General features: G+C 43.0%; 2 protein-coding genes across 2 annotated transcripts; one reads left to right on the forward strand and one right to left on the reverse strand.

The window, feature by feature from the left end:
• Nucleotides 1–1,412: 1,412 nt before the first annotated feature.
• On the reverse strand, nucleotides 1,413–2,213 carry koko (cyclin Q). Its single transcript, XM_080285203.1, has one exon. The coding sequence runs from the start codon at nucleotides 2,211–2,213 to the stop codon at nucleotides 1,413–1,415; it is 801 nt and encodes a 266-aa protein (XP_080141329.1).
• Nucleotides 2,214–8,548: 6,335 nt separating this feature from the next.
• Nucleotides 8,549–19,071, forward strand: LOC145416113 (uncharacterized). Its single transcript, XM_080285205.1, has 9 exons — nucleotides 8,549–8,713; nucleotides 10,021–10,173; nucleotides 11,218–12,408; nucleotides 12,499–14,472; nucleotides 15,373–15,459; nucleotides 15,836–16,021; nucleotides 17,169–17,396; nucleotides 17,782–17,904; nucleotides 18,194–19,071. The coding sequence occupies exons 1-9, from the start codon at nucleotides 8,549–8,551 to the stop codon at nucleotides 18,890–18,892; spliced, it is 4,806 nt and encodes a 1,601-aa protein (XP_080141331.1). The 3' UTR covers nucleotides 18,893–19,071.
• The last annotated feature ends 464 nt before the right edge of the window (nucleotides 19,072–19,535 follow it).

The raw sequence follows: 19,535 nt of genomic DNA on the forward strand, positions 1-19,535 counted from the left end.
TAATTTTTCCATCTGAACAATCATGGCCCTCTGAATTTAAGACCCATAGCTACATCTCTGTTTATCCATGTACAGATGTTTCTGAAACACTGTCCACTCTGTGCATTTCATGAATCATATACTGGTACTGTTCACTTTCATATCACTAGTGCTGACCTTATTTTTACTCTGAACTTACACCGATGCATTTTGAGAAACCATGAATTGCTACACACTGAATTTGTCCAAATAGTGATGTAATTTGAGAAACCATGTTGAATTTGAATTACTGTACTTTAAATATGCTGGCTGGACATCAAAGTCAACTGACATGTACATTCGGTTACAGGAAGAAGTGCACACAGGAAGCAATATAAACACAAAACAGTCTAAGTTCAAGACAAATGTTTTTATTATATAAATGAGAGGAAACAACTCATGTTGCTCATTATTTTTCATTTCTCTGTGGCATTTAGGGTAGTGTTAGCAATTAAAATCTCCCAAACAAAGATGATGAATGTAAATTTTATACTGTGGACAACTGTACAAGTTTGGAGGCAAAGATAATCATACAAGCTAATGGTGCCTGCTGGTCTACAATATACTGTAATACGTAGCTAGATAGTATGCTCAAGTATCAGGATGATCACAGATCTACTAGAATTCATTTTTTCTTCTCTAGGGAATGCCAATATGAAATTCACCAGAGAAGCTACAAAAAGTGTGACTTTCTATGGGCAGATCTTTAGTTAGTATGAGTAGTCATCAATACACATACTGTAATTATTTTTCATGATCATTATCAAGTTGCAGAACATCAGAAATATTCCATGCATAACCCTATACAGAAGTAAAAAAAAAAAAAGTACAATTTGCATCATTGAAGACATGTCTCCCAAATGCTGACATCTACCTTAGTAACTAGAACATCCCTCTGACCGGTGGGTTTTTCTATTGCTGAATAAGTATCAACAGATATTAGCTAGAACACATTAACAGTGTGTGATAAAAGTGGTGTAAGCACTAACAGCCAATGCCACAGATTATAACAAATGTGTTGTCTTCCTCTTAGTCATTATTTCAATATACCAACACTAGTCTTGCATTCTCACACTAATCATAAGTCATCTTGTATCTGTGAATACATACAGTAACTGCTTCTTGTCAGCTTTAGGTAATGATATGGTATGTCTGTTTTGTAACTTAATTTGTCACTTAATATTCTTTTTACATGTTTTGTTCACTGTGATAGCTGTTGCCATATTTGTTAATTACCATAACTTTTCTTGTACAAGTTCTTTTGTTTAACTGCTAATAATTCTGCATGTGTTGTTATTTATGACTGTTCTTTTCGTACAGTAGTTGTTACCATACTTCAAAATATTCTTGCTGTTACTGCTGTTGTTGGAGACTGTGTTTATGTTCACCAATGCTCAAGTTTTTGCTGTAACAAATGCCAAGTCTTGGTCCTGTTTGTACTGCGTAAGGATCTTTGTCGTCAGGTCCCAAACAGCCTTCGTGGTACAATCTGGATGCAGAACAGTGAACCAAGAGCGCTCTGACACCTCATCATCACCCGGCACCACCACACCATACACCTGGAGAACCACATTTATGATTGCCGCCGCCACAAGTTGAGGGCTGTGGTTTAGCACAAGGGGGAAGTGGAAGACGTCTTGTACTATGGTCCAAGACAGTTCCACAATTGGTAAGCTGGAGAATTCATCACTGCCAACCCAATCCATAAGTGACTGCAGGTAGAAGAGCAGGTATTTGTGCGGTAGGTCGACCTTCATCTTAAACCCAAGGATACGCATCAAAAGTAACTCAGCCTGGATCAGTGAGTCCCGCATGGAGAAATATGGGTCAAGGGAAAGGGGTGGGTCATTCCTCCTAACACAGCTTACCCCGACGTTAATTATGTCTCGGATCTTTATGTCATCGTCCTCGACTTTCGACCCCAGGTAGAGGCAGGTGGAGCCGATGAGATAGGGGTCATATTCCTCTAGGGTGGCCACGGCAAAGAATTTGTGGTAATAAGTGGCAGCTGTTGCAATTGTTAGAACACTGGCTTTAAGTTTTATTCCACACTCAATGATATAACGTGCACCAGAAAAGTGGTTGTAGTTTTTATTGTAGTCTACAGGCGGGTTGAATTTTTCAATGGGGAACTGTAGCTTGATTTGGAGTAGGTGGCCACTAGGACCAGGCTTTATGGGTGCTGATGGATTCATTGTCCTCTCTGACTCACTTCACTCCTCTCATCACATTCACCACACCACACCAATGAATCTTACACTTTCTCTTCCTCCTTTGATCTGAAACGAAAAAATAATCTAATTTCACACTAGGCTATATCACATGGTACATTTTTACAAGAATGTTTATTACATGCTGCACTGTTGCATTACTGTCTATAACATCAAACTGTCCCAGATGAAGTGACGGCTTTCTAAAGGTTTGATCCTCAGGAGGTGACTGGAGTTTTTTTTTTATCATGTGATGCCATCACGGCAAGTAGGCTGGTCATCCATCTTTAAATGTTCTAGGGTTGGTGGCGCGGCCTCGGACCACCACAACTCAACGGGAGTAACGTGGGACTGGCTGGAGCTATTTCCCATTTAATTGTTTGTAACACAACACACTACTCTCAGATGAATTCCCCTACTCCACTGCATGGTACAGTCAACAACAGAAATTCACTCAAGTTTCCCTGTTTGATTTGAGCTTGTGATCTAGTTAACACTGTATGACAGAGTTGACAGACCAGTTCTACATACCAGTACCAACATATTATTACATATCGAGTGACTTAGAATAAAAGTCTCGCATGTTAACCCGTTAATTGTGCATAGCGGTTTTTTGGAGGTGTCCGTGGTGCGCAGACATAGGGGTAAAAATGAAATTTCCCAAAGGCCAAATTTTGTCTTAGGAATTGAGAGAACACATGCCAAAGTGTATAGTAACAAAATATTAGCTCAATATTTACCTTGGTAAAGCCATGGATGAACATAAAAGTGTCTGATTCCCTATTGGAATGTAAGGTTTTCGTTTTCGGTTTTGAAGGCTCAAACATGCTTGCATTGGTCAGCCTTGGTCACCATGGCACTATATTCGAAATTCACCCACGCAGCCAGGGCTGTATTAAGCAGTTGCACTCGGAACAGCCCAGGCTGTATAAAGCAGTTAACAGGTTAATGAATGACGGGCATATCATAGAAGCAAACTTGAAGTGAATTTCTCCTGTTTACAGTATGTAGCCTTCTCCCTAAAAGATGCCTGTACAACTTCCCAAGGAAGAAAAATAGGTTTTTGCCAGTACAAAAACACATTTTTTTTTTTGCTAGTAAACCTTCCTTACGAGCAACCTTTCTTATACTTTCTCACAATTTGGTCAACACTATCTATCTATATATCTGTTGCCGGATGCCTCAATCCCGTTTGGGGTGGCCACAAACAACACGAATGATAGAAAAGATGCCTACCAACCATCTGAACATTTCATTTATAAAGGTTCCAACATGCTGGCATACGTCACCCTTGGTCACCTAATGTCAGCTCTCCATGCTGCTCGATCTCTGGCAGTCTCCCTATTCAGCCCCTTGTCCCTGAGGTCACACTCTATGACCTTGTCCTATGTCTTTTTCGGTCTGCCTCTTGGAACCTTATCCCCAACATTCACTTTTCTCACTTTTTACACCCAACTGTCATCCCCCAAGCTCTCCACATGCCCATGAAAGAATCTACGCTAGCAGATAAAAACATCATTAATTCAGACAGTAGTACCAGAAAAAAACTTTTGCACCAAAAAAAAAAAAAAAAAAAAAAATGAAGATACACTGAAGGAAAAATCATGAAATTAAACAAAAAACCTTACTGAACAGATCTTTCTCATGATCATCTCACAATATATATACTATACTAAAATTGTCCCTATCATACTCGCATTATCACCAACCATTTCAGTACAAAGACATTAACTTAAACCTAATTACCGATACCAGTACTGCTACAGTTTTTATTTTCTGCAGGTCTGGACAGCCATGCCTCTTTGTTAAATCAATTAGGTTACTAGTAATGTTAGGACAGATTAGTTTGGTTAGGTCTGTTGGGGAAGAATAGCTTAGGATGATCTGTTACACTAGCTTATGTTAGTTTCAGGCCACCAACCTTGAATATCCAACACTGCATTTTCTTTTCTTTCTTTTTTTTGTGTGTGTGTGTGTCAGGTTTGGAGAGACCTCTTGTACAACCTTGAATATCCAACACTGCATATTCTTTTCTTTCTTTTTTTTTTTGTGTGTGTGTCAGGTTTGGAGAGACCTCTTGTACTAAATGCATCAACAGTTTATTTCCAAACCTTTAACCACATGAGGCTTGGATAAGGTCTTGGCAAAGCAACATAGACTTAATGCATCTGGCTGCATCAAAAACAAAGAGATAATTTACTTTTATGCAGCTTATAATAATCTTACTAACTTTTGCAAGAGGAATCTACAATAATGGTCAGCATAATAATTACATATCTGCAGTCGCTAATTCACACTTTAATCTCCTTAATTAACTTTGACATAATTATCTGTAAAAATAGACCAAGCTACCTAACACTCCATTACCTATCTACCCTGTCCAGTCACATCTATTAACCCGAAATTCCCCCAAACTCTAACGATCTTACCTTAGAGAAGCTTAGGTTGGGTAACACGATGGAAACTGTTATAATTTAAACATTTACGAAAAAAGTTTTGAAGGCTTGGCATTTTCAGCGGCGGCCATCTTGGGTGTTTACATCACATTCGGGTTCGTCCCAATAAATATCACGTTACTGTCCATATTGTTACTTTATTAATTTCCTCCGCAATTCTTTTTTCTTTTATTGTCGACAAAAACTGTCTATTATGTAACTGCTGTAATTCAATAAATAATTATTAGTTTATTTCGGCTCTTGTTGACTCTCTCTCTCTCTCTCTCTCTCTCTCTCTCCTCATCTTCAATCCGTCCGTCATTCCCTCCATCTCTCCCTTCTTCTTCAACCTCTCTTCCATCATCCCCTCCTTCCCTCTTCACCAACCACTCCATCATTCCCTCCACCTCTCCTTCCCTCTTCACCAACCACTCCATCATTCCCTCCACCTCTCCTTCCCTCTTCACCAACCACTCCATCATTCCCTCCACCTCTCCTTCCCTCTTCTCCAGCCCCGTCATCCCTTTTTTCCTCTTCAACCCCTTTATCATTCCCTCCACCTCTCCTACCCTTTCATCATTCTTTCCGCCCCTCCTTCCCTGCTATCATTCCACCTCTCCTACCCTTTCATCATTCTCTCCACCTCTCCTACCCTTCCATCATTCTCTCCACCTCTCCTACCCTTCCACCATTCTCTCCACCTCTCCTACCCTTCCATCATTCTCTCCACCTCTCCTTCCCTTCCATCATTTTCTCCTTCCATCCTTCTCTCGTCTCTCCACCTCTCCTTACTTTTCCCATAACCTCTTAAACACGGCAGGACGGGATATGGATGGATTAAGTCCGGTTATTTGGTAGGAGAAACAGGTGGTGAAAGAGAAGGAACCTAAAGCAGACAGTGAAAGGGTCGCGATCCCAGTCAGCAAGAAAATAAGGATGGTATCGTTGTTTGTATTGTGAATGGGTATATACATGCTAGTGACCATTACTTTAATTTGAATTTACCGCCAGTAAAAGAACGCGAAAGGCTCAAAGATGAGAGTTTAGTATATCGTTATTTCAGTAATCTGGTACAATGATTTAACAGAAAAATAATGTAAATGGGGTTATTTATATACACAAAATATAATTGGATATAAATTACATGAGAGCATGGGCGCTGCCAGGTGTAGAAATATTATAAACAATGTATTTTTGTCGCCTTCCCATCCTTCTGCGTTCATAGAACTTGAACAGTTGCTATTGTAAATTATTAGTAATATCGCCATATAACAAAATCTTTGAAATATACATGTTTGCTGGGACATGGGGGAGACACGCCCTACGTCTGGCATAGAAACCGTGAAAACAAATAAGCTCTAGTAAGTCTCGTTAATATTAATTTCAAAATATAATTTTCTGTGTCTATTAATAGAAAAAATAAATAGAAGTTAAGTCAATGCATTAAATTAGTAATTAAAGATAGAAATGCTTTTCAGTAATCGTTTTTAGTTTTGAATGAGATGCTGCGTTGAGATACATAGGTCTCGGCTAGTGTCAACAATTGGCGTCTTCATTTTGTTGTAAGTTTTGTACAGCCTCGATCACGTCCTGTCGATGTGGCGGTGATGGGTCGCTGGCGAGTACACGTTTTAATTCTGTATGATGTCTGAGATAACAGAGCTGATAAATTACGCTAACGGCGGAGATGAGAGCCATAGCGAAACAAAAACCACAATGGCCTCACCACTGAGGCTAAGGTTTCGTGGGGAAATCTGTTATTTGGGATACATAAATTGGGCTCCTCATACACCCTGTCATTATCATTGTCATTAGCAGAAATCCCTTGGGTCAGTGAGGGTTAGGGAATGAAGGATGTGGGAGGAAAGGGTTGAAATGGGGAAGTACGGGAGGAAATGGTTGGTGAAGCAAATGTCAACGTCGTCTTATGGATGGGATGCAGGACTGAGGACAGTACTTGGTGCCTCCGATTTGAGAGGGTGATAGTGCCACCCTACAAATAATCCTTCCCCTACCTGCCCACTGAGAGGAGGATGCTGGACTGCTAATTAGAGGAGGGGAACTGAAGCCTACCGTCCAAGGGGTTTTTATTTCATTTGTATATTGGGTTACAGCTGCTACTGAATAAAGCTACTATACCTCCTTTTAGCCTGAGAATACCGTTTGTATTTTTCTAGTGTATAGATTAAGAGAGTGCTAGAGAAGGACACTTTGTGTGGTGGTACAGATATGACTGTCAACTATGGTACTCGGAGAAGACTTCTGGATGAGGCTCATTTCAGGCCTGTGACTCCATCTCTTAACTTTCCATTAACTTCAGTTTCATATGTTGTATGATGGCTGAATTGGTGTGGTATAATTGATGGTCTGTTGTTTTATATTTTTCCTGGTGTCTCCACACCCAATCTGTTTTCAGAGTTCTGCAGTCTGTTTTTAATAATAACACAAATGTCCCACACTGTGGCTCAGTGGGTTAGAGTGCTCCGCTCTGACCCAAGGGGCAGAGGATCGAATCCACCCAAGGGTCATTGGTAGACATCAGGAAGGGCATCCGGTCATAAAATTATTTATTTATTTTTTTTTATTTAACTTGCTTCCACCTTTCTGTAAGGAGAATGCTGGACTGCAGAAGGGTACCTTCAGCCTGTAGTCCACTGGGTTCACATCCAGATAAGCTTTGGTTACAACAGCCATATCTGTATTTTCTTACACTATCATACCACTGACAGATGGTAAAGAATAAATAGATAAATAAATCATTCAGATAGCAAAGATCTTATTCTGTACGAGCAGGCAGATCATCAGCAGCAGCATTCAGAGGATTAAAAAAGTACTCCAAATTTCAACATCCAACACCAGCCCCACCTTCCTTTCCGTACCATTACCCTTTCAAGGCCAAAGATATCATTTTCATGTAATTTTTGCCATGTCCTGATTGCATGTAGTGTAGGGCAGTGATCAGACTGGAGTGGAGAGGTTAAATACAACCTTGATAAACTCCATCATATGAGATGCCATTCATAAGCTGAATAATATATCTGGCATCATCAGGAGGGGGAGGGGTAGACCGAGGATGAGATGGAGGAATAGAGTGGAAAGATACAGTGTATGAAAGAGAGATGTGTGAGCTAGAGGGAGGGTAGCCAAACAGCAGAGGACAGCCATATGGAGGTGATTTGTTTGTGGCCACCCCATACAGGATTAAGGCATCTGACTATAGATTGATAGATCATCAAGAATAAACTATAAAGGATGCTAGTCAGGTTGAAGGAGTTAATTTTCATCTTTATTGTACTGTACTCTCATCGAAATACACATTGGTGCTGGGGAGGGTTTCCTGTATAGGGTGGAACTGGTATAAAGAAGCAGATCTGTTGCCAGGTTGTACAAACATACCATACCTTAGTTACCCCTAGGCTTTATCTCTGGAAATGAGGAGGGTGGACTGTGTGAAAAGGTAGCTTCAACCTGAAGTCCACAGTGTTCATGTCCAGATGAACCTGGGGTTGCAGCAAAAGCATGACTAGTTACCGTACGGTACATTCTAGAGCCATGAGGACATCACATGTCCATCACTGAAATGAATCACTAGCTCAGATATCCATGTTCACACGAAATGCTTGCTGGAGTTCTGGATCACTGTAACCTATAAAAACTCTCACCTACACCTGCCTGTGTCCAGTGGGGCCACTTATATGGGTTACAGTAATGCAAAACTCCTGCCAATACCAGCTGACAGTTGACGTGGATGCAACCTTAAATGTTGGGACTGAGTGGCCAGGCCCCAGGTCCCAGTGCTTCTAATGGGGCAGACAAGGATTAGATGGTTGATGGATGGAAAATATTGGTTGTGTTGTTAGGATGTTGGTGTGAAGACGGGTGAAGATGGAGTCTGGTCCCCCCCTGAACCTGTCCACCACGGTGAAGGTGGAGGACCTGCCACCACTGCCACAAGACACCGCCACACACCACTACACCGTTGAGGCTGAGTTGCTGCATGACGACGATCAGCAACAACACAATGACAACACACAGCGGACCTCCGACCAGGTGAGTGATAATTTAGGCCATGTCTTTATGTTAGGTAGTAGATCTCTGGCTACTGTTGACCCTAGAAGGTACGGTACCGTACTATAGGTACCATGAGAGTGAAATGTGACTAAAAGCTTGGTAACTGTCCACAGATCATCACTTAGGCAGGACACATTCAGCCACAAATAAATAAAGTTCAATCTGAGACTCATTATTAATCATAATACATACCGGTACCTTAGATTTCCTCTTTCCCAGCAGCTACCAGCAGCTGTTTTGACCGGTTTTCTGGTTTTTGCACTTGGTTAAGCTCTCAACCCACAGACAACATAACTGTCCCATGGCCAGCCCTTAAACAGGGATTCCCTAAAAGGATGCATAGTGTCATTTTTACATATGTAGGTTTTATATTTTCATTTACACATATGTTTAGAAACCATTGACCATGCAGGCAAGTGTAGATCCTTTAACTTGACTGATGCTCACCATGTGTTGCAATCTTGATCCATATCCCTGCTCACTTCCCCATCTCGAGGGGCTTCATGCAGCGCCTTATTCCAAGTCTTCCTCAGTCAGCCTTTGGGAATTCTTTCTTCCACATCCATACCTGCGACTCTGCTTGCTACTATACTTGTTTCAGTTAAACATGAATGAAAATTTCTTCCTTCTGCAGCTTTATTTTCTGCAGTTCAGTGGCTGATTAAGATAATGCTACAACTCAGCATTTTTTCCATTGTATGAGTTGCTTCATTGTACAAGTGTTAATATAATTTTATAATTTGTAACTCGTCATTGAAGATGGAGAGATCATAATTTTAGGCCTAGTTGGAACAAAAATGGTATGTCTTCATCCTGTCCAATTTTCTGCACCATTCCCTCCTCCATAGTCACATCCTTTATAGGGTAGGCTACTGAAAATTACTGTCTTGTAAAATGCCAGAAGTTAGGGAGCTTGAGTAATTGTGTGACCCATTTCATTGGGCATGATGATAGGTACCTTTTTGCCATTTCTGAATCCTATCTCACCCCATCTTTAGGTGGGAAAAAGGATCAGAGTGATGGTGATGATAGCCACATCCTGTAGCTACATGCATTAAAATTACACCATGCTTCCTCTCAAGGAATCGTCATATCCCCTCATCCTTGGTCTCCCCCTTCCCTGTACCTGTTATTCACATACACAAATACACCTGCCAGTAGTCAGTCTCCTGTTCTTTTATTACAGTACAGTGCGGTACAGTATTTGTATTTTATTTGTGATTTGTTACAAATTATCAGATGGGCGTTTATTTATATTCCAGGAGGGTGATGGTGGTGAGGTTGGTGTTGACGGTGGTGGTGATGACACAAAGGAGAACCTGCTGGGTGACCACAAGGACCAGCTGGGCTCCAAGGACTACAAGTGCTCCGCCTGTCCTGCTTCCTTCGTGCGTGCCAGCCAGTTGCGTGCACACGAGCGCACTCACTTCGATGAACAGGTGGGTCACACAGTAGCATTAGTTGCAACCCAAGGCTCATCAGAACATGAATCTAGTGGAAAGTAGGTCAGAACTGCCATTCTTCCACAGCCCACCATCCTCCTTGTGGGGGATAGAGAGGGGATTGAGGGATGTTTGAATAATTAGACAGCCCCATCACAGTTTATATTGGTGCTACCACCAGAAGGTGTCCCTCTCCAGCACTTTATAGGTTGGTGTTGGAGAGGGACACCTTCACATGGTCACACCAATATGACTGGGTAGCTCTACTACGTGGTTATACAAACATCCCTCCTTAATCTCCCTAACCACTAAAAGTAGGATGGTGGACTGCAGCAGAGAAATAACTCCAGCTTTCAGTCCACTGAATTCATGTTCAGATGAGCCTAATATTGCATCTTTCAGAGTATCAGTACTACTACATAGTGGGGTCACTTAAAACCATATTATGAAAGCTGAGGTGCAAAAGTGTGGTCAAGACCCATTTTTTAACCAAAATGTCAGAAGAATGTGTTGATGATAAAACACATCTGACCTTTGTGTATCACTACTGACCGCACTCTGTCATATGGATGCAGGCAATCAAATAACTATTACAGGTGTTAGTGGGTCATAAAAAACTAAAAAAATTAAGAGACTGCTTACATTTTTGCTCCCCTAGTTTTATTAATACTGTATAACCATTACTTTTGATTCAGTGTGGATTCAGTTTGTATGCAGTTTGATTTCTGGTGCAGCAGTGTGGAGAGAATGAAGAGTGAGGAGAGTGCATGTGAGTGAGGTGGAGGGGGGGGAGACTGGATGAGATGGAAGGATAGGGTGGAGAGGTGTATAAGTGAGATTGGTGTGCGTTGGAGAGGGGGTAACCTGATGGCAGACAACAGGGTGACGTTGAGATTTGTTTGTGGCCACCCCGGCTGGGATTAAGGCCCACTGTTATTGGCTGATAGAGAAACTGACAGATAGATAGAATGACTCACTCTGTTTCTGAACAGCCAGTATAACCTAATCAGACCACATCTAAATAACCATTCTTTTCCACAGCAATATGAGTGTGACCAGTGTGAGCAGGTGTTCGTCAGGATTGGCCTACTAACAGTCCATCAGCGAGAGCATCACCGCCAGTGCTTCTCATGCGACCAGTGTGATGCTAAATTCTCACACTACAACAGCTATAAGCTTCACCTGCGACGCCACAAGGGGGACAAGCCCCATAAATGTCCTGATTGCCCCATGGCATTTGTTCAACAGTGTCATTTGAGCATTCATCGTAGGATTCACACTGGGGAGAAACCATTTAAGTGTGAGAGGTGTAATCAGAGGTTCAAACAAGTCTCACACCTAACGACACACATGAGGGTTCACACTAATGACAAGCCCTTTACGTGTTCAGTATGCGAGGCATCCTTCTCACAGACTAGCAGCTTAAAGAGGCATAAGCGTAGACATACTGGAGAGAAGCCATATAAATGTGATGAGTGTGGGGCTTTATTTGTGGAGCGGAGGAACCTTTCCCGCCACCAGCTGACTCACACTGGGGTGAAGCCATTTAAGTGTGAGAAATGTCCAGCATCCTTTACCCAGATGATTGACCTCAAACGGCACCAGATGTCACACTCGGGACTCAAGCCATTTAAGTGTGATGTGTGTGAGGCGGCATTTAGTAGAAAAAATAATCTAAGGTGGCACAAGCTCATTCATGAAGGGGACACGCCTTATAAATGTGACGTCTGCAATGCTGGTTTTAGCCTCCTGAAGGATATGAAGATACATGTCAGAACTCATGCTGGCTCTAAACCCTTCAGCTGTGACCAATGTGGGGCAACCTTCTCACAGTTCAGCACACTCAAACGCCACAAACAGAGTCACACGGGTCATCGCCATTTTGTGTGCAGTTTGTGCCATGGGGCTTTCAAAGACAAGAGTGCCCTGAAACGACATATGTTACGCCACGCTGGTGTGCGACCCCATGCCTGCCACAAGTGTGATGCTGCCTTTATTGAGTATCGTAATTTAAAGAGGCATAAGGTGACAGTCCATGGGGAGGAAAGGTTTGAGAGTGATAATAGTGGTGGTGGTGTGAGAGAAGCTGAGGGACATCCACTTGCTCCACACAAAAAGAGACATGGCGGCAAGACTGAGGAAGATGAGGATGGTATAAATTCCATGTATGACCCCAGATACAACAACAATTCCATGGTACAGCAGCACAGGGAGCCCTCACAACATCAGCCAGCACAGCATCAGCAGCCTTCATCACACCACCCTGCGCAACACCAGCCATCTCAGCCCTCACACCAACACCCAGAACAGGATCCTCTGGAGCATCATCAACAGCCCCAGCACATCACTTCCCACATCACCACATCACTTCCACAGGGTCAGGAGGCATCACAGCAACAGCAACAGCCACAGCCACAACCACAGCCACCAATTGTAAATGAAATAGTCACCATCCCAGGCCAGGTGCCAGGACAGATGCCCACTCTACTCCTAACACAACCAGGCCAGCCTCCCAAGACAGCTCGGCCCGCTGAACACTGCCAAAATCACCAGGCTCACATGTTGACTTTTGTGGAGGGCAGCTATAACCAGTGGCAGTCTTGGTGTTTCTGTGATACACCAAACATACCAGAGTCCCCTCATACCATCTTAGAACCTGCCACCAACACCACACCAGTCCCACCTCAGCAAGTGCAACAGCAGATCACATACACTGATCTACAGCAGCCACAGCAGCAGCAACAGCAAGCAACAGTCAGCATGCCAGAAGTGAGTCAGGCAGAGTATCAGCACACAAACACTCAATTCAGCACTGGCTACCCTGACCCAGTCCATCATTATGAGGACACTACACAAACTACAGAACACTTGGACCCCCTTGCTCATCACCAGCACCAACAACATCAACCACAGGAACACCAACACCCTGAAGCCAAAATTCCCCTGGACCAGCCAAGGATATTCTCAGTCACAAGTTTGCCCCAGGATGACCAACACCAACAACAACAGCAACAACAACAACAGCAACAGTCACACACCCACCACCTACAGTCCCACCACCAGGAACAAGCACAACAGCAGCAACAGCAACAAACACACCAGCAACAGGTGGACTCACAGGTCACCTTCCAGTATAGCCTAACTGTTAATAATCCAGCAACAGGAGATATACAGATTCAGAGTGAGGCTTTCAATGCCAACCCCACAGACCAAACAGCTGATCCACCGGTCAAAAAACGCCGTCTGGCCAAAACGGAGTCCCAAGAGGTTAAGATGTACAACTGTAATTCATGTGCTAAGACATTTTCGAGGATTAACCACCTCCTGATACACAAAAGGACACACACTGGAGAGAGACCCTTCCAGTGTGGGGTTTGCTATCAGTCCTTCACCCACAAAAACAGCCTCACAATACACATGCGGGGACATACTGGTGAACGACCATACGTTTGTGAGACCTGCGGTGCCTCGTTCACTCAGAAGAGTAATTTAAGAGTACATTCAAGGGTACATACAGGAGAGAAACCATTTAAGTGTGACATGTGTGAAGCAGCTTTTACCCAGGCCAGTCATCTCACCGCACACAAGAGGACCCACACCAATGATCGGCCTTTTGAGTGTGAGCATTGCCAGCAGACCTTCACGCAGCGCAGTGCCCTCAAGCGCCACTGCATGACCCACACTGGAGATAAGCCCCACAAGTGCGATGTGTGTAATTCACGATTTTCACAGCGGGATGATCTTAGGAGACACCAGAGGGTTCACTCTGGGGATAAACAGGACAAACCTATCCCGTGTACGTATAAATTCTGCTCTGCTCCCTTCACTGACAGGACCTCCCTCGCCAAGCACATACGAACAGTGCACCAGGGGAAGACAGAGTCACCTGCAGACAGTTCAAGAAAGAACAAAAAGAAGAAACCAGTTACTAAACCAGGTCAGGGTAACATCAGCCCCAAGTCACCTAAGAATACCAGTAAAAGTAAACCAGTTGCCCCTGAACCGACACGCACTAGTAAGCGATTGCGAGAGGCTGCAGAGAAGAAGAAGGACAGACCGGAAGACTCAGACTTCATAATGGGTGACTTTGTGGATATCGAGGAGGACTTCAAGCCCCCACAGAAGCAGAAACCAATAAGGAAACTGAACGAGAAATCCGAGTATGTCAAATGCGAGTCCAAGCACAAAATGGAAGCGTGGTGCTTCTGCGAACTGCCCCATGGACCTGACGAGCCCCACACTGACTCCACTGGGGGAGACAGCAAATGTGGGGGGGACCAGCCCACCACAAGCACAGTAAGTCTCTGTTATATATAGATAATGAGTTTCAAAGGGTAAATTTAAAACAGAGTGCAAAAATATGAGCTGATCTTTATAGTTCTGCACTGTGACTTGACTCAGTTTTGTTCTTTTGCAGTTTATTTCACATAGTTCAGTGGCAGAGAAAGACAATGCTATGGCTTTACAAGTACATCCTTTTCATAGCATATCATCATGACTTACCATATTTTAGTGTTGATTTATTATTAAAACTCAGCATTCAAGTTGGAGAGACAGCAATTTTTGGTGAAAGTAAAAAGAGTAACCTATACAGTAGTTTTGATAGTCATTTATGGAAATTGTTGGATGTAATTAGCCTGCATTCCCACATTACAGTGTGTAGTTAGCAACGATGCACAGAGATCAGATGTGTTGCCCTTTTTTTTTTTTTTTTTTTTTTTTTTTTTTTAACAGAGCATAGTTATCAGTAACAGAGAAATGTCAGACATGCAGTATCATTATGACTTACACAGAACACCTGTAATTGTTGGATATGATCAGCCTGCTGCATCCCATATTACAGAGTGTATTCAGCAGTGATATAGGAAGGCCATACAGCCTATTGTCATCCCATGCATCAGGAATTATCATAAAAACTGGGGACTTATCCACATCTTCATTTACTCAGGTTTGATAATAAAGTCCAAAATCTCTCAGTCTTTTCCATGCAACTTGTAATGTCGTTGAGGGGAAACTTGCAGACCATCTGTATTGCTGTTGTTCCCTAACCCCAGACTGTCTGGCATTGGATTGAAGGAGCCAATTAAGTTGTTTTTTGAGAATTACTGTGGACTTGTTTGTAAAGATGAATAAGTAAATAAATACAATAAAAAAAAGAGATAACATCTAATAATAACTTTGTGTGTGCCCTAACAGCAACAGGGTGTTGGAGGAGGAGGGAATCTAGTGGCAACAGCTGATGCTAGTGGAGCGACTTCACTTCTGCAGCTGTCCATGGAGCAGGTGATGCATTGTTGATGCATTTGTAAATGAACTTAAGGGCGTATAATGTTTGTCAACAGTAGGCGGTTGTCTTCCAGTAATTTTATACAGTACAGTGTATGGCATAGGATAGGAGTACTTGCAGTTGTTAGTTGTAGCCTTAGCTCATTAAAGGTGAACCTTTTGAACTGCAGGCTGAAGTTGCCCTTCTTCCTGCAGTCTGCTATCCCCATTTCAGGGGACTGAGGGAAGGGGGGACTTTAGGGATGTTTATACAACCAGGCAGTAGACCTGCTTGACCATACCAGTGCCACTGCATGAAGGCATTCCTCTCCAGCACCTCTTCTCCAACAAAAATTATATTTCAACTTGGAAGCTAAACCAGTCATTGTTACAGGTGAGTCACACTGGGCTTGAAGGTGGTGGTGTGTCTGTTGGTGCTGCCGCCATCCCTGCTGCCACCGTTGCCGCCACCACCACAGCCACCCAACCCACTGCACAGCATCCCCACACCTCAGTCACCACCTTAGCCCCACCTGACCCCAGTGATGGCCTGGCGGGGGGACAGGTGGTCGCCAGTACAGTAAGTCTTGTGTATCTGTTACATATTTTTGTATTAATCTCTGCTTTTAACACAAGGTAGTGGGCCAGTTCCATCTTTGTTTATGGGACAGTACAAGCAACCACACAGGTTGTGTCCATGATAACTGCACTTTAGATTTTCCTGCCAGGGCTGAGAAAAACAAACAGTTGTCACACCAATAGTGTTGCAGCTTCATTTGTGATGCCATGGAGGTAGGTAACATCATCGTCGTCTGATGTCATCATCAAATGATGTGACACGTTTACTATTCATTTATGCAACATTTTTTATGCTGGTACACCCAGCAGGCACTGATAAGAAGGTTTTTCTTCTCATCACACGCCCTATAGGTGCAGTAGTTGCTGTATATCTATCGTTTTCGTTTTTGAAGGCTCCAACATTCTTGCATGTGTTGGCCTTGGTCACCTAATGGCTGCTCAATCTCTGGCAGCCTCCCTGTTCAGTCCATTAACCCTGAGGTCACACTTAATGACCTCATCCCAGGTCTTTTTTGGTCTACCCCTCACAACCCCATCCCTAATATTAATGCTTCTCATTTTCTGCACCCAGTTATCATCCCCCATTCTCTCCACATGCCCAGACCACTTCACTCTACTTCTCATCACAACACCAATACACTCCAGTCCCATCCTACCTCTCAACTTTTCTATCGTAAACCTAGCCCCCCCAGGCCTTGCACTCAGGGATGCATTGCACATCCACCTAATAATTGTCATTTCTGTACGGTTGAGCCTGCAAATATCCTCTTCCTTTACTGCCCAGGTCTCACTACCATACAGCATCACACTCCTAACACATGCTGCATACAAAGATCCCATAGCATGTAGGGAGAGCCCTCTCAGTGTTAGGAGAGGCAACAGCTCCCTGAACTTCTTCCAACCACTCCTCACCCTAGCCATTGCTATGGTATGAAACACTAATGAAGAAAGTTCATTTTTTATCTTTTTTTGTGCATGGAGAGGGACCTAGGATCGGTAATTGTGAATTGTGTGGGTTATAGTGCCATTGTTAACCTGTAAAGCTGATTAGCCAGTTTCACATAGTTGCAGAATCACTTGTCAAGAAAAAGTTACCATATTTTGCAGCACAGGACTGGCTTGCAGCAGTAATGTATTGTATTTGCCAGATGGCAGTTGACGGCCAAACAACAGCTAGACTAGTGAGTGGGTCGATGGTGAGTGGTGGCCAGGTGGTGTCGGGTGGCCAGCTGGTGGGAGCAGGCCAGCTGGTGAGCCAAGATGGGGCCATATTCATCGAGGCTGGAGAGATGCTGAGCAGTGGGGCAGTTGTGATTAATCCTGGACACCCAACCTTCATTAGCTATGACCACATCACCATCACACATGATGGACAGGTCAGAAAAAAATGCTTTCTCAGCTCTACATCAAGTTAGAGTAAAGGAAGATTTTTAGTGTCTCAGATCACTGAATTTCATTTATCTAAACTCTAACATAAGTATCTATATATAGCTCTCTAACTGTCTGTCTGTTTATCTGTCTATCTATCTGTCTGCATTTGTATGTACAGTATAGATCATTTTTGCCGCTCAAGTCATACCGAGTAAGTCATCAATTATGTTGTGTTTCATAATGGTTGAGAATTGGACCCATATTGAATAGCATGTATTACTCAACATTAGGTCAAGAATCAGCTCCTCAAGTTTCTCACACTTTCCTTGAGGTGCCATACATGTTGCATTGCAGTATGGATTTTATTATTTAGTTTGCATTGCATTTCAGGTGGTGGGAGTGCCTGTGGGTGGTACGGGAGGTGAGACCCTAATGATCCAGTCAGCACCAGTCACTGTTGATGCCACCACTTCCTCACCTTCTGCCACATTCCAGCCAGCCACACACATACAGGTAATATATATCTTTTTTAAGTAGGTTTAGATAATGATGATAATAGGGAGGAAGAGGAGGATGACAGTGATGATGATGATGATGATTTGATCTTTTACCTCTCGGAAGCACCAGTTCTTCCAAAGGAATTCACTATAGTAGTGCTTGAGACACCTTTGCACCTTTACAGCTACCAGAATTTTTATATTATTCATATACTGTACAAACCTTATTTGCAGAAGTGGCAGCAACTAAATCCTGATGATTAAAATGATGATGATGACATTGATGATAATGACTGTCTTTACAGGAGTCTGGGGAGCCCCAGCCTGTTCAGTATACTGCCCTCGGGAGTGATGTCATCAGCCTGTTCTCCCAAGTGGAGGGTGGGAAGGAGCCCCAAAATACAGATCTACCAGTGGAGAAGCCAGCTCCAGTCATAGCCAAGCCCCTGGACTGCTCCGTGTGTGCTAAATCATTTGCACAGAAACGTACGCTTTGGGCACACATGCAGGAGGCCCACCCAGACTTATTCAGCTGTTCTGAATGCTGCTTTGCTTTCACATCCTCAGAATATTTACATCAACACAGGAGCCAGCATCACCAAAAGCTCCATGTGTGTCCGAAATGCGGCATGGCATTCACAAACAAATCCTCCTTCAATAAACACCGGCAGCAGATGCATTCCGGATCAACACTTGGTAACGATGAGAAGGTGTTTGCGTGTGATGTCTGCAGTGCAAGATTCCACCAGCAAAATGACCTGAAGCGACACATACTGGGACATACTGGCCAGAAGCCCTACCGCTGCAAGCACTGCAATGCGGGATTCACACGTTCGTCCAGCCTTAACAAGCACATGAGGATACACACAGGTGAGCGACCCTATGTTTGTGAGGAGTGCAATGAGGCATTTGCATACAGATACCAGTTCAACAGACATAAAGCCACACACAAAACGGAGGAACAGAAAACAGACTATTCCATGCCATTTGTTTATAGTGAGTGAATTGTATGCATCCGTGTGTATTTAGCAGGTTACTGTAGAGAATTTAAATAAACCAGACTAAAATTGGAGGAAGAAGAAACAAGGTATTCCATGCTGTTTGTATATAATGAGTGAATTGTTTGCACTACTGTGTTTTATAGAGAATTTAAGTAATGTATGCATGGGTGAGAAGCCGTATGTTTAAGGGGAATGTAATGAGGTGTTTGTTTACTGATTCCAAGTAAGTCAACACAATGCAGTAGACAAATGGGAGGAACAGAAAACGGACCACCCCATGCCATTTTGTATAATAAGTGAAAAATGCATTGAGATGTTTGCTTACTGATACAGTACCAGTTTAGTAGACACAAAGCAACACATTAAATAGAGGAACAGAAAACAGACTGCTTGTATTCTGGAGCACTTGTATATAATGAGTAAAGTATGCACCAGTGTGTTTGTATATTATAGAGAACAAAAAATATATAAATAGAATACTGTATGTTAGTTTTTATTACAGTGTTTTGTGTTCATATCTCTTGTATTTGTGAGTAGCAAGGGAATATCTGATAATATGTGAGTTATTATATTGCCCTTCAGCACAATGACTTCCTTTGTAGTGTTGTCACTGGCACAGCCAGATCTCCACAAATAGGGGGGGTTT

This window comes from Coenobita brevimanus, chromosome 104, assembly GCF_032717465.1.
Source record: "Coenobita brevimanus isolate Jiangsu-jjx chromosome 104, ASM3271746v2, whole genome shotgun sequence".
NCBI lineage: Eukaryota > Metazoa > Arthropoda > Malacostraca > Decapoda > Coenobitidae > Coenobita > Coenobita brevimanus.

Bases quoted from the DNA above. Each gene is read 5' to 3' on its own strand.
- LOC145416113 (XM_080285205.1), top strand. From the start codon at position 8,549: ATGGAGTCTGGTCCCCCCCTGAACCTGTCCACCACGGTGAAGGTGGAG. The intron at 15,460-15,835 runs GTGATGCATTGT...TCATTGTTACAG, and splicing joins TGCAGCTGTCCATGGAGCAG to GTGAGTCACACTGGGCTTGA. The intron at 16,022-17,168 runs GTAAGTCTTGTG...TGTATTTGCCAG, and splicing joins GACAGGTGGTCGCCAGTACA to ATGGCAGTTGACGGCCAAAC.
- koko (XM_080285203.1), bottom strand. From the start codon at position 2,213: ATGAATCCATCAGCACCCATAAAGCCTGGTCCTAGTGGCCACCTACTC.